Below are 16,405 nucleotides of genomic sequence, written 5' to 3'. Positions count from 1 at the left end.
GCTAAACGAACTTGATACCTCAAAGGAGGTTGGACCGGACATTTCTCTGTGGGACCTCAGAGAAGGAGCAGAGATGTTGTATGTGCCACTAACATCAATTGTGAACACATCCATTGTAACTGGGCAAATACCTGAGTTATGGAAGACAGCAAATGTATTCCCCATTTTAAAGAAAGGAGACAAACACAAGGCACTAAACTACAGACCAGTGTCACTGACATGTATAGTATGCAAAGTCATAGAGTAGATTATCAAGTGGAGAGTGATGAAGCACCTAGAACGGACTAAGATTATAAACGACAACAGGGAAGGAAAATCATCCACCATAAACCTACTGGAGTTTTATGACAGTGTAACTGCAGTAAGACACGAGAAAGAGGGGTGGGTAGATTGCGTTTTCTTGGAGTGCAGAAAGGCCTTCGACAGTTTCTCACAACAGGTTACTGCAAAAGTCAGAGGATCAGGCACGCAGTGCAGTTGTTGGAATATGTGAATGACACGACGGAAGGGATAGGCTCAGAAGTGTCCCTGTTTGCAGATGATGTGAAGCTAATGAGGAGAATTAAATCAGGTAAGGATCAGGCAGGACTACAAAGAGACCTGAACAGGCTGAAAGCCTGGTCCAACAACTGTCTCCTCGAATTTAACCCCACCAAATGTGAAGTCATGAAAATCGGAGAAGGGCAAAGAAGGCCGAAGACAGAGTATTGGCTAAGGTGCCAAAGTCTACAAACCTCACTCAAGAAAAAGGATCTTGGTGGTCAGCATAATACCGAGCATATCTCTTGAGGTGCACATCACCTAGATAAATCCTGAAGCATATGGGCCACTGGTAAAACCGAGAACCTCATTCCGATACCTCAGTAGACATTCATTCAAGACTCTGTACACTGTACGTCAGGCCCATAATGGAATATGCAGCACAAGTTTAGAACCCACACCTGGTCAAGCGCGTCAACAAGACTTGCTCCTGAGCTATGGGGAATGTCCAACGAAAAATATTAAGGGAAATCGGCTTGACGACACTGGAGGACATGAGGGTCAGGAGAGACATGATAACATACAAAATACTGAGAGGAATTGAAAAGTTGGACAGAGGCAGGATGTTCCAGAGAAGGGACACAGAAAAAAGGGGTCGTTGTTATTCATTCAATACCACTCGTTCGTGGTTAAAATAATATAAAATACTGATCGTGGAGGGGAGAAGACCAAAAAGGGAGGAGAATGAAATTAGCGGCACCAACAATACCGTATATCCTCGGATAACGGAAGAACACCTAGCTCTGCTGGGTGCGTGATTCTTATAGGATTGCGTGGTCCTGAGGGTTAAAGCGTCATCTGGGATTTTCGCTCACCATGGGGTGGGCCAAAACGACATGGGTTCGAATCCTCGGCTAGTCGCAGTGTTATTGATATATGTATATATATATATATATATATATATATATATATATATATATATATATATATATATATATATATATATATATATATATATATATATATATATATATATATATGTATATATATATATATATATTTAAGTCAGTCAAGGAGCTTAATTTATCAACTAAATCTATGTTGTTTTTAACATTAAAGTTAGAAATTTTGCCAACAATAGGGCTCAAAATTTCATCTCAAAATTTCTAACTTTAATGTTAAAAACAGCATAGATTTAGTTGATAAATTAAGCTCCTTGACTGTCTTACATGATTTTAACATGGTTAGTTTTGATGTTACTTCATTGTTTACGAAAGTTCCTGTTAATGATTTATTAAGTTTCTTATCTGAAGAACTCGTTAATTATGATTTACCATTGCCAGTTCCTAGGATCATTAAACTTATTAAACTTTGCATTGTTGATGCAAAATTTGTATTTAATGATAAGTTTTACACTCCGAAGTTTGGTATGGCAATGGGAAATCCTCTTTCACCTGTTCTTAGCAACCTATACTTGGAATTTTTTGAAACAAGGTTGCTTAACACAATCCTCCCTAATAGAGCTAAATGGTTCAGATATGTTGATGATATTTTGTGTCTTATGCCCAAAAATGTAGATATACACCATTTCCTTGGCAAATTAAATAGCTTAGCCCATTCTATAAACTTTACTGTTGAGTTTGAAGAAAATAACTCATTGCCTTTTCTAGATGTTTTAATTATTAAGGGTAATAATGAATTCAAATTTAAAATTTAGAGAAAACCTACAAATAACTGTTCCTATGTCCACTATTATTCTTCGCATCAAGATAGAATAAAACTGTCTGTTTTCTCGTCAATGTTTTTGAGAGCTTTACAAATTTGTAGTCCGGAGTTCATAGATGAGGAAATATCCAAAATTTATGAAATAGGTAATGATTTGAAATACCCAAGAAATGTAATTGATAAAACTTTTAAAGTTGCTAGAAATACTTTTTACAATCCAAAAAGGGACAACCAGCCTTATTCAACTAAAAATATGTTGGTTCTCCCTTACCATGAAAACTTGGTTGATATGCCTTCTCTTCTTAAAACTTTTAATTTTAAAGTTGTATTAAAAAATCTTGATATAGTAAAAAAAAACTTTTGATAAAGAATTCCCCCCAAAATGCTGATGGATGTGTCTATAAGATTCCTTGTAAAATTTGCGATAAAGTTTATGACGGTCAAACTGGTAAAAATCTCGAACTAAGATTAAAACAACAAAAATATAACATTAGAACTGGACAAGATTCCAATGCTCTATTTATTCATGTGAGAGATTTTAACCATCCAATTGATTTTCAAAAAGTTGAGAAAGTTGTAAAAAGCAAGTCCATGGTCGACAGGAATATATTTGAATCTTGTTTCATAAAAAGCAGTTTTGACAATAATATGAATATTTCCTTTGGTTTATATAAATTAGATCCATTTATAATTAATAAAATTTGAGAAGAATTTAATAATACATTGGACAAATAATAATTTTTAAAATTCTTATTTCTTGGTTAGAATAGTTTGTTGGTGGGTTGTGTGAAGGACCTGTCTAGTTGGACCAACGGGGCTGCTGCAGTGTTCCCTTTCTTATGAGTCGCGTGTCAGGTGTTCCTTTGTTGTGGGATCTGATAGAGAGGTGAGGGCTAGACCCTTTATATAACTGCCTTTGATGCTCTACTTTCATTGTTCTTTGAAAATGTGAGTAGTCACGAAAGCGCTTGGAATTTCTCTATTCTTTCACAGTGGTTGTTTTGCATATTCTGAAATCACCTGTTTACTGTGATCTTTTTGTATATATATATATATATATATATATATATATATATATATATATATATATATATATATATATATACATATATATATATATATATATATATATATATATATATATATATATATATATATATATATAATATATATATATATATATATATATATATATATATATATATATATATATATATATATATATATATATATATATATATATATATATATATATATATATATATATATATATATATATATATATATATATATATATATATATATATATATATATATATATATATATATATTATTATTATTATTATTTTTTATTAACACACTGGCCGATTCCCACCAAGGCAGGGCGCTAGACTTTGATCCAAGGCAGTCAGCTTTCAGGGAGAAGGCTTACAGCTTTTCATCTCATCCCCTGCATGCATCAGCCTTACTAGAGATATTAAGAATGCAAGGAATTCGCAAGAGCAGGCGAAATATACACAAACACTGATCTCTGGCTGAAGGAGACTCGAACCTACGAACCTTGGAACAAGGTACGCAGTGCTTTACCAATCTACCCACACTGGACCAACACCTTGGCGTCCAGCTTGTGCTAGACTTTGATCCAAGGAAGCCAGCTTTCAGGGAGAAGGCTTACAGCTTTTCATCTCATCCCCTGCATGCATCAGCCTTACTGGAGATATTAGCAATGCAAGGAATTCGTTAATAACTCTAGTAAGGCTGATGCATGCAGGGGATGAGATGAAAAGCTGTAAGCCTTCTCCCTGAAAGCTGGCTTCCTTGGATCAAAGTCTAGCGCAAGCTGGACTCCAAGGTGTTGGTCCAGTGTTGGTAGATTGGTAAAGCACAGCGTACCTTGTTCCAAGGTTCGTAGGTTCGAGTCTCCTTCAGCCAGAGATCAGTGTTTGTGTATATTTCGCCTGCTCTTGCGAATTCCTTGTATATAAATATATATATATATATATATATATATATATATATATATATATATATATATATATATATATATATATATATATATATATATATATATTTATATATATATATATATATATATATATATATATATAATTGGTAATATCACTGCGTTCAGATTCTGCTTGTTATACTCCAGTTAATCAATGAATTGTCATTATATTAATGGTATTCAATACAGAGAAGTTGATGAATATAACGGATGTATAATGTCGAAACGTATCGTCTCGGAAGTAAGCCTCTTCAGAAGAATTCATTGGAGAGATTAATGCTAGAGACAGAGGACGTAGTAGAGAGGTACTTCTAAGGTGTTCAGTCCCTTAGCTTTGGTTGAAGGATGTCAGTCTCTTAGCCTATTACCGAAACTGGAAAAAATGTACTTATATTCTGGAGGAAGAGGTGAGGTGCAGCAGATCGAGACAGCGTCACGTGTAGGTGTGACAGACTAGACGAAGTAGGTCATGACAAACATTCGTTTAGCAGTAGAGGTGTTAAGGATATCCTCAGATTCTCTTAAGGCTGAGTTGCTGAATACATCAAAATCTGGTATTTCCCACAGTTTTTAATGTTAAAATCTCCTTTCAATTTGACAAGAAAAGTATTTTACGCAGATAAAACTTTTCGGGAACATAGAATCCGAAGTGGTGAGAATGTGTCATGATTATCAACTTGTCGGTGTTGTATCAACAGTACGATACTTGTTTGACACTGCTAGAAATGACATAATTCAAAAAGATTTTCTTTAAAATTAAACTTGCAATAAATATACAATAAATAAATATACGAAGCCTTTTCATGATTAAAATTGGCCCACTGTCACATATTATAGAGTTATTAATATCCTCAGACCATTAAAATAATTGAGCTTTCTCCGAGTCTATATTCCCTGGGTTTATTGAGAATTCAATGTTGCAAATAAATGTTTGAATTAATATTTAACTAATTTTAAACGAATGCTCTTTACATAGTCAAGGGTTTGTTTTTCTCACATTAATTGGTCTCTAAGAATCGAAATGATTTTCACTAAGACAGAGTTCAACTAAATTGTAATCAATCTTACATTTCTGAATTGATAATACTTATAAAACAAAGCATTTGAGTAATACATGACAGATTCTTAGGATTAATTGAGTTACTAAGCAACTTTCAAATGCATTATAATAAATAAATATGGGTGTGCCCCTCTTTTCTGTCAAGAGATAAAATATGTTTTTTTAAAACACGATTACACTTCATAGTACTCACCTCTGTCATGACCATCCTCATCATTCCGGTCCATGAGCCCTTACCAAGCTTAGAGCCCCAGACTCCATCAGGAGGTCGAACGTTAGAGTAACTGGTGAAAAAAAATCTTAATAATTGTACAATTCTTTATATATATATATATATATATATATATATATATATATATATATATATATATATATATATATATATATATATATATATATATATATATATATATATATATATATATATATATATATATATATATATATATATATGTAGTGCCGAATAGGCAGAACTTGCGATCTTGGCTTAAATAGCAACGCTCATCTTGCCATATAGGACAAACGAAAATTTGTGTATGCAATAATCTCGCCAAAATCATTCTGAACGTAACGAAAAAAATATATTTCACTGTGTTTGTTTAGTATTAAATTATTGTAAACAAATCTAAAATATATTTAGCTGGGTTAGGCTAAAATAAATTGTTCTTGTTATAATAAGGTTAAGTAAGTCTTTTAAGATTCTTTTGGTGAAAAATTAAAATTTTTTTACATTAACATTAATGAAAAAAATATATCTTTAAACGTATAAGAGAAAATTTTAGAAAGGACTTAATTTTAAATGAGTTCTTGCTAATTAACCAGGTTTACATATTCGGCACGACATATATATATATATATATATCTATATATATATATATATATATATATATATATATATATATATATATATATATATATATATATATATATGTATATATATATATATATATATATATATATATATATATATATATATATATATATATATATATATATATAAAATATATATATATATATATATATATATATATATATATATATATATATATATATATATATATATATATATATATATATATATATACATATATATATATATATATATATATATATATATATATATATATATATATATATATATATATATATATATATATATATATGTATATATATATATATATATATATATATATATATATATATATATATATATATATATATATATATATATATATATATATATATATATATATATATATATATATAATCATCATCATCATTTATATACTTATTTTTGAGTGGGTGTTGGTGTTATTAGTAATTGTATGTTGCTTTGGTCAAATCCTAGTTCTTGTTTCCCCACCTTGGTCTCGGCCCATTCATCCCCGATGAATGGGCCGAGTATATTGTGTCTGAGTATATTTGACAGTTATAAGGCATTTTTCTTAGTTGACAGGTTCAGGTCCATTAGTATCTCTTTATAATTAAGATCCGACATTATTCTCTCGTTGATCGTCTGCAGATTTATAGTTTTCCTTCTTCATGAGAGTGTAAAGCGTCAAGTACATTACGATTTATTTGGCGACATTCACAGCTAAGACAGCAGGCTGAGTGGACGTCCAGTCAGGAAGGAAGAGGGCGACACGATTGTTTGTAAAGTTGCTGTCTGCCGAGGTGTATGAGAAGATGGTTGACAAATGTTATAATGTCGTGATGGTGGTGAATGAAGACGTCAGAGTGCACAAATTCGTGATGTTCCTTTCGAGGAAGACTAAACCTGCGTCAAGTGTTCATTTGGTTTAGGAACGTAGTGAGACAACAAGGAGCGATCGCAAGTGATGGTATCCTATCCAGGACAGAGAAAACGTGTAAGACTTGTAAAGGATACAATCATATGGCTGTGGAGTGTCCTCGCAGGAAAATGCAACAGAGTGGGCATAGGTCATCATCATCGGAGATGATGTGCGTTAGGTGGTATTAGTGTATGTTGTGTTGGGTGAGTGTTGTGTTAGGATTGCACTGGTGTCATTATGTATTTAGGTTGTCTAGTTATGCTAGTGCTGATTACTACTTCATAAACAAGGAACAAATTAATGTAGTCAGTTTAATGTAATTGTGATATATAGCATTTTATAGCCATATTATTACTGTATATTGGAATGATCTGTGTATGGCTTATGTATGTATAGCTTAAATGTACTGCCAGTTCTGATTATGTTTGAAATGCCTTTGAATATTGTATATATAATTTTTTAAGTATAATAAAAAAATCGGTGTTTCTCACGCACACATTCGTGTATATTCTGTAGCCAAACTGACAGTGAGGTTCTGAGTTTGCAAATAGGGTCTCACAGTTCTAATTTTCTGTTCAGTTTAAATGCCAACGAATTGGGTGATAGATGGCACCTAGCAGAATTGAATTGACAGTACTGGTCTGTCTTGATTCTTACATTTTGTACATTCATAGGTGAAAGAACATATGGGTATAAAAACACACACTTCACATTTTGACTTTGCTGGAATTGCCGTCTTTAACTTCTGTTATTTCGTTATCATCCTAATGGTTATAAAACAATATCTTGACACTGTGTTCAATAGTTGACGACTTGATTTCAGTTCCAACCTCACTGATGACTTCCATCCTATGAATCTAATAATGATCTTGGATTTTCTTCGAATTTGATTTTTATTTATCGTTTGAATTTTTTGGTTTTATATATCATAGATCTGTTCTTCTCCAGATTACCCGTCGTCCTTTTGTACAGAAAACCTTCTATGCTTCATTTATTTATATTTTTTTACGATTTCAGTGAATTTTTATCTAGGTAATTTTGTGCTTAATAACCTTATACCACATCTAAAAAATAGATTATCGAAATTTCTGTCTTCGTATTTGTGCCTTTGTGTTTGTATGGATATGTTTGTGAGTATATGTGCATATATTTATATATTAAAAATATATGTAACTTATATTTTAAGAACACTTAATTTAAAAAATCTCTCCTTCTTTTCCCTCAGGCAAAGGACAAACAAAATATTGTGAAGTTCTAACTTACGTGAAGTTGAGAGCTTCAGCCAGATAGTCCAGCAGGTCCCCCATGGGTCCTCCGAAGTGAAATATCTGTTTCCCAGGAGTCACAGGATCGTCAATCATTGTCATCCTATGAAGTGGACTCTCTGCAGACGCTGCCAGTAAATGTGGCTGGTGAACGAATCTGTAATATTGAAGATTATTTCCTTGTGTTAACTATTGAGAATAGTATTGTGTGTCAGTTGTGTGTTACATTCAAAGAAACTTTCACTTTACTCTGATGTGCGTGTTTCACTCTGATTATTTTAAGAAAGAGAAACGTTCTTATTTTTTTCATTGTTTCCGAGATCGCCGCGTATTTTCTTCTTTGATGAAAATTGAGACAAATGCCGAGACTGTCATTGAAATACATCGGAAAGTCTAATACAAATCAGTCGATCGCAGAAAGACATTATAATTAGGAGAATAATCCTCTGATTACTGCACTTTGAGTCCACATTAGCAATGTCCTCACACAGGAGGCCTGGTCACAGACCGGGCCACGGGGGCGTTGACCCCCGGAACTCTCTCCAGGTAAACTCCAGGTAAACACAGATATCTGGAAATTATTATTATTATAATCAAGGGGGAAGCGCTAATCCCGGAGGATTATACAGCGCCTGAGGGGGGGGAAGGCATTCAGGCTTAATTCGGGGAACTGGAGCACAGATCCAATTCCCTAAATCAAGAGCCCCTCACCAACATCAAGGAACCTTCCTTGAGGGGAGATATCTGGAAAGATCCTCACAGGCGGACATGATCACTTCCCAGACATATTACCATATTCCTACAGATGATATAAGGCAAAAAAAAAAATTCTTCTATTGCATGCAAAGGGGAAATATTAAACGAGGAGAGAGTAAATTTAATAATATTATATAAATAACATAATAACAAAAACATAAGGAATAACACAAGTCGTTTGTTCAGTATTTTAATGTTCATCAGATATGTAGTGGTTGTTTAAGGTTGATCTGGTGACCAAACTTCTTTCATGGAGCGCTGAAAACATAGCTTCCTTATACACAAATAACCCGCACATAAAAGAGAGAAGCTTACGACGACGTTTCGGTCCGACTTGGAGCGACAATGGTCCAACTCGGACCGAAACGTCGTCGTAAGCTTCTCTCTTTTATGTACGGGTTATTTGTGTATCGTTCCAGACACGGTATTGTGCCTTTTAGTTATTTATAACTTCCTTATAGTGTGAAAGACATGTTTATGAAATTTGTGCCTAGTTAGAAAAGAAAAATAAGAGGAACCAGAACACGGAACCACAAATCAAAGGAGATAGTTTCTGGAAATATAAACACAATTGCAGTATAATGTGATCCTTTACTGACAACGTTTCGCCCACACAGTGAGCTTCAAAAAGCTCACTGTGTGGGCGAAACGTTGTCAATAAAGGGTTACATTATACTGCATATATATATTTATATTTCCATTGTGTCGGTATTTTATACCATTAATTTCCATTACATGAATGAATTATTCTAATGTATTTGCTGTTAATTATGAAGGCTGCATTTTTTGAACATAATGGATGGAAATAAATGGTAGAAAATACCGACACAATGGAAATATAAACACATATGCAGTATAATGTGATCCTTTATTGACTACGTTTCGCCCACACAGATCTTCCACCCCAGGTAGATCTGTTTATGGCTTGAAAAAGCCCACTGTGTGGGCGAAACGTAGTCAATAAAGGATCACATTATACTGCATATGTGTTTATATTTCCAACATAATGTATGTAGTTAGATTTCTTAGATTATGTTAGGCAGTTTGCAGATATCACTCTCAACCTTATTTCTTAGATTATGTTAGGCAGTTTGCAGATATCACTCTCAACCTTATTTCTTAGATTATGTTAGGCAGTTTGCAGATATCACTCTCAACCTTATTTCTTAGATTATGTTAGGCAGTTTGCAGATATCACTCTCAACCTTTCCTCCCCTTACACAGTACCTTCATGCAGAAATCTTCAATGCACCCAAACATCTTCAATGAAATTCAACTTCTGAAGCTGTGCTAGAACGAAACCTTATAACCTTTCACAGCTCAGGAATCTTCAATGGAATACTTCATATCTCCTTTTGCATGCTGAAGTTTCCCAACACAGTCTGACAGACTTTAACACTGTGTTGGAACCTGCCATCCTGTGTGTTGGATTATGACAGGAAAATTGCAAGCTTTTGTTCTCACTGAGAAACTGTGAAATAGAGTACCTGGAGTTTACCTGGAGAGAGTTCCAAAGGTCAACGACCCCGCGGCCCGGTCTGTGACCAGGCCACGTGGTGGATCAGAGCCTGATCAACCAGGCTGTTGCTGCTGGCTGCACGCAAACCAACGTACGAGCCACAGCCCGGCTGGTCAAGAACCGACTTTAGGTGCTTGTCCAGTGCCAGCTTGAAGACTGCCAGGGGTCTGTTGGTAATCCCCCTTATGTATGCTGGGAGGCAGTTGAACAGTCTCGGGCCCCTGACACTTATTGTATGGTCTCTTAACGTGCTAGTGACACCCCTGCTTTTCATTGGGGGGGATGTTGCATCGTCTGCCAAGTCTTTTGCTTTCGTAGTGAGTGATTTTCGTGTGCAAGTTCGGTACTAGTCCCTCTAGGATTTTCCAGGTGTATATAATCATGTATCTCTCCAGCCTGCGTTCCAGGGAATACAGGTTCAGGAACCTCAAGCGCTCCCAGTAATTGAGGTGTTTTATCTCCGTTATGCGTGCCGTGAAGGTTCTCTGTACATTTTCTAGGTCAGCAATTTCACCTGCCTTGAAAGGTGCTGTTAGTGTGCAGCAATATCCAGCCTAGATAGAACAAGTGACCTGAAGAATGTCATCATGAGCTTGGCATCCCTAGTTTTGAAGGTTCTCATTATCCACCCTGTCATTTTTCTAGCAGATGCGATTGATACAATGTTACGGTCCTTGAAGGTGAGATCCTCCGACATGATCACTCCCAGGTCTTTGACGTTGGTGTTTCGCTCTATTTTGTGGCCAGAATTTGTTTTGTACTCTAATGAAGATTTAATTTCCTCGTGTTTGCCATATCTGAGTAATTGAAATTTCTCATCGTTAAACTTCACATTGTTTTCTGCAGCCCACTGAAAGATTTGGTTGATGTCCGCCTGGAGCCTTGCAGTGTCTGCAATGGAAGACACTGTCATGCAGATTCGGGTGTCATCTGCAAAGGAAGACACGGTGCTGTGGCTGACATCCTTGTCTATGTCAGATATGAGGATGAGGAACAAGATGGGAGAAAGTACTGTGCCTTGTGGAACAGAGCTTTTCACCGTAGCTGCCTCGGACTTTACTCTGTTGACTACTACTCTCTGTGTTCTGTTAGTGAGGAAATTATAGATCCATCGACCGACTTTTCCCGTTATTCCTTTAGCACGCATTTTGTGCGCTATTACGCCATGGTTACACTTGTCGAAGGCTTTTGCAAAGTCTGTATATATTACACCTGCATTCTTTTTGTCTTCTAGTGCATCTAGGACCTTGTCGTAGTGATCCAATAGTTGAGACAGACAGGAGCGACCTGTTCTAAACCCATGTTGCCCTAGGTTGTGTAATTGATGGGTTTCTAGATGGGTGGTGATCTTGCTTCTTAGGACCCTTTCAAAGATTTTTATGATATGGGATGTTAGTGCTATTGGTGTGTAGTTCCTTGCTGTTGCTTTACTGCCCCCTTTGTGGAGTGGGGCTATGTCTGTTGTTTTTAGTAACTGTGGGACGACCCCCGTGTCCATGCTCCCGCTCCATAGGATGGTAAAAGCTCGTGATAGGGGCTTCTTGCAGTTCTTGATGAACACGAAGTTCCATGAGTCTGGCCCTGGGGCAGAGTGCATGGGCATGTCATTTATCGCCTGTTCGAAGTCATTTGGCGTCAGGATAACATCAGATAGGCTTGTGTTAACCAAATTTTGTGGCTCTCTCATAAAAAATTCATTTTGATCTTCGACTCTCAGTCTGGTTAGCGGCTTCCTAAAAACTGAGTCATATTGGGACTTGAGTAGCTGACTCATTTCCTTGCTGTCATCTGTGTAGGACCCATCTTGTTTAAGTAGGGGCCCAATACTGGACGTTGTTCTCGACTTTGATTTGGCATAGGAGAAGAAATACTTTGGGTTTCTTTCGATTTCATTTATGGGTTTTAGTTCTTCCCGCGATTCCTGACTCCTATAAGATTCTTTTAGCTTAAGTTCGATGCTTGCTATTTTTTTTTTTTTTTTTTTCTTTTTTTTTTTTTTTTTTTTTTTTACACAGGGTTTGACAAGGTTAAGGATCCCTAGCTTTATTGACAAGCTATTTACAGGTTAAGGATTCCTAATTTTATTGGCAAGCTAAGAGCTGTTACCTACATCAGCTCATTTGAAAGCATTTTTATTGTTATGAGACATACAAGTAGGGAACAGGATGAAGTTGGAGCCATCTGTGAGCCAGCATTTTCATTTGATCAGCTGACTTTATCTCGTTGACATCATTATGCTGTACGAATGTGTTCCATACTCGAGTCATCCTGGGTATGTATGATCTCAGATGGAGTGATGTTCTGGAGAAGGGTACAGCCAGAGTGAAGTTGCTGCTTTCTGCCCGTCTTGTGGCATAAAAGCTTGTTTCACGCTGTCCTCGAAGTGGATCCAAGTGTGGTATTTTGACAATATTGGCCTTGTACAAAACAGTAAGGCCACCCACATCCCTCCTATGTTGAAGGCCTGCTGAAATGACAGATCTATCCAGGATGGGTCCAGGCGAGAGATGAGACGTCTTGCTCTGTTCTCTACTCTGTCAAGCAGTCGCAGATGAGAGGAGGGGCAGGCAAACCAAGAAAGTGGAGCATACTCAAGGTGTGAGCGTACTTGTGCCTCGTACAGGATCTTGCAAGCCCTACTGTCAAGCAGATGGGAGATACGGCGAAGTGCTGTAAGCTTCATGGCTGCCTTGTTTGCAAGATTTACAACATGGTTCTTCATGGTTAGTTTGGAGTCAAATTTCACCCCAAGGATATGAACTTCTTCTCCAGGTGCCAACACCCTCCCATTCATCCTTACTACTGCACCAGCATTACCATCATGGTGCCTAGAGACGATCATCATTTGCGTTTTCTCAGGTGCAAATGTTACTTGCCATCTATTTCCCCAAGCTGATACAGCTCTCAGCTGGTGATTGATGTAGCTTAGAGCAGCTGGCATTACTTCTCTTGGATAAGTGAATGTCAGTGTACAGTCGTCTGCATATGCATGTGATTCTGGGATGAGACGAAGAAGGTCGTTGAAGTAGACATTCCATAACAATGGACCCAGCACGCTTCCTTGTGGAACACTTTCCCCAATAGGATGTCTTGCTGATTCCGTTCCATTGAGAACTACACTTAGAGATCTACCATGAAGGTAATCACTGAGGAGACATAGCGTAGAGCCTGCAATTCCCAGTGACTGGTGCCACTTAGTGGAGAGGCTTAACAACAGATCAGCAGCAGAGTATCCTTTCCTGAAGCCATAATGACGATCACAAAGTAGTGAGTGGTAGTCAAAAATCTCTGTCATTTGTCTTGAGTTTATTGTCTCAAGGATTTTACCAGTGATTGACAGGAGTGACACTGGTCTGTAGTTTCTGATTTCTGCTCTGCTCTTCTTTTTGTGAACAGGGACTACATTTGCCTCTTTCCATAGAGAGGGTCATTTACACTGTACTAGGCAGTGCTGAAAGATGCGAGTGTCTCCCTACCAGTGTCTCCCTACGCCTTTCAGATATATTGACCTCTTTTAGCCTCTCTGTTATTTTTTTCCGTCGCCTGTAAAGGGAGCGCCTGTCCCTTTCTATTTTACATCTACTCCTCCTTTTTCTTAGAGGAATAAACCTTGTGCATACATCGAGCGCCACCGAGTTAATCTGTTCTAGGCATAAGTTGGGGTCTGTGTTGCTTAGTATATCTTCCCAGCTTATATCAGTTAGGATTTGGTTTACTTGGTCCCACTTTATGTTTTTGTTATTGAAGTTGAATTTGGTGAATGCTCCCTCGTGACTAATCTCATTATGTCGGTCTGGGGCTCCGCGCATACATGTCTGAACCTCAATTATGTTGTGATCTGAGTATATTGTTTTTGATATGGTGACATTTCGTATCAGACCATCATTGTTAGTGAAGATGAGGTCTAGTGTATTCTCCAGTCTAGTAGGCTCTATTATTTGCTGGTTTAAATTGAATTTTGTGCAGAGATTTAAAAGCTCGTGTGAGTGTGAGTTTTCATCAGAGCTGCCTCCTGGTGTTATTACTGCAACAATATTATTTGCTATATTCCTCCATTTTAGGTGCCTTAAGTTGAAATCCCCCAGGAGCAAGATGTTGGGTGCAGGAGCTGGCAGATTTTCCAGACAGTGGTCAATTTTTAACAGCTGTTCCTGGAATTGCTGGGATGTTGCATCAGGAGGCTTGTAGACTACCACAATGACTAGGTTTTGGTTCTCGATCTTTACTGCTAAAACTTCCACTACATCAATTGAGGCATTCAGCAGTTCTGTGCACACAAGTGACTCTGCAATATACAGGCCAACCCCCCACCCCTTTTGCCTGTTCACTCTGTCGCATCTGTATAGGTTGTGTCCTGGGATCCATATTTCGTTGCCCAAGTGATCCTTTATGTGGGTCTCAGTGAAAGCCGCGAACATTGCCTTTGCCTCTGCAAGCAGTCCACGGATGAAAGGTATTTTGTTGTTTGTTGCTGGCTTTAGACCCTGTATATTTGCAAAGAAGAATGTCATGGGACTGGTGGTATTGTTGGTACTGGGGGGGGGGGTCCGGCATTAGTATCTGTATCTGTTGGTTTGGAGTGGAGGCCATCGACTGTGGTTCCACTCCAGGAATGACTGGATTTGGTGTACGATTTCTGCCATTTCCTGCCAGTTTTTTTTCTTCCTGGCACTAAAAAACCTCTCCCTCTTGAGTGGCTGTGGCTACCCAGGTTTTCCCATGGCCTGGATGTTTTGTATCTTTTTGTCCCCTTTAGATGGTGTGCCTGGGAATTTAAGTTACAGCACAGTCTTTCCTGTACTGAAGAGGGACACATTTCAGGGTGAAAAAGCTTACAGAAAGGGAGTTGGCATTTTCCTGTTGTCATATGGGCACGGCATTTTCTAGGGTGGTCATAGTTGCACGTCCCATCTGTTTTTCCAGATTTCCCATGCTTGCAGATACCAAGTGCATAACATGTGCACAGGCTTGGTTTCCGTTTGCCTTGGGTTCCTGTGACTGTATTCCCTGTTGGTGCATATTTACCTGTCTTATTCCTATCCTCCCTAGCACCAACATTACCTGTAGTCTGATTTTCCCTCATGGACTTACTTGGAGAATTTTTCAGGAAAAAGAGGGAGATGAGAGGTAAGAAGGAGACCTCGCTGGGGCGTCCAGTAGCCCACTCGCAATGGTAACGTTTCTTGGGGACTGAATGGCAGATGTACGTACATATTGCACCTGTAATGATAATACTGAGTAGTACTAAGATATATATATATATATATATATATATATATATATATATATATATATATATATATATATATATATATATATATATATATATGTCGTGCCGAATCGGTAAAGCATACGATTCTGTCTTAAACAGCAATACTCTTCTTACTGAATAAGGCAAGTGAAAATTTGTGAATGCAATAATTTTGCAAAAATCATTCTGAACCTAACGAGAAAATATATTTCATTTTGTTTGTTTATTATTAATAATTGTAAAATTATCTAAAACATATTTAGTTGGATTAAGCTAAATTAAATTGCGCTTGTTGTAATAAGGTAAGTTTCCTATTTTTTTTTTCTGGAACAAAATTATTAATTTTTACGTTAACATAAATGAAAAAGATAAATTATCTTTAAGTGTACAAGAGAAAATTTTAGAAAGGTCCTAATTTTAAACAAGTTCTTGCTAATTGACCAATTTTACCTATTCGGCACGATGAAATGGGTAGGACTCGATAGAAAGTACAAAAACTCACGAGCCGAGTGGTTTGTGCATTGTCTTGTGAGTTTTAGGTCTCTCCTGCC

At 36.7% G+C, this 16,405-nt stretch overlaps 1 protein-coding gene across 1 annotated transcript in view; it reads right to left on the bottom strand.

Annotated features, from left to right (window-relative positions):
* Nucleotides 1-16,405, bottom strand: part of LOC138852789 (glutamate receptor-like) — a 40,443-nt gene that overhangs the window by 18,265 nt on the left and 5,773 nt on the right. Inside the window, exons 5-7 of the mRNA XM_070085668.1 lie at nucleotides 15,695-15,823; nucleotides 8,327-8,485; nucleotides 5,464-5,554 (exon numbers count right to left, since the gene is read on the bottom strand). Coding sequence (XP_069941769.1) covers nucleotides 5,464-5,554; nucleotides 8,327-8,485; nucleotides 15,695-15,823 — 379 coding nt within the window. The remainder of the gene's footprint in view (nucleotides 1-5,463; nucleotides 5,555-8,326; nucleotides 8,486-15,694; nucleotides 15,824-16,405) is intronic.

This window comes from Cherax quadricarinatus, chromosome 16 (assembly GCF_038502225.1).
Source record: "Cherax quadricarinatus isolate ZL_2023a chromosome 16, ASM3850222v1, whole genome shotgun sequence".
Taxonomy (NCBI): domain Eukaryota; kingdom Metazoa; phylum Arthropoda; class Malacostraca; order Decapoda; family Parastacidae; genus Cherax; species Cherax quadricarinatus.
This window is presented reverse-complemented; position numbering and strand designations above follow the sequence as displayed.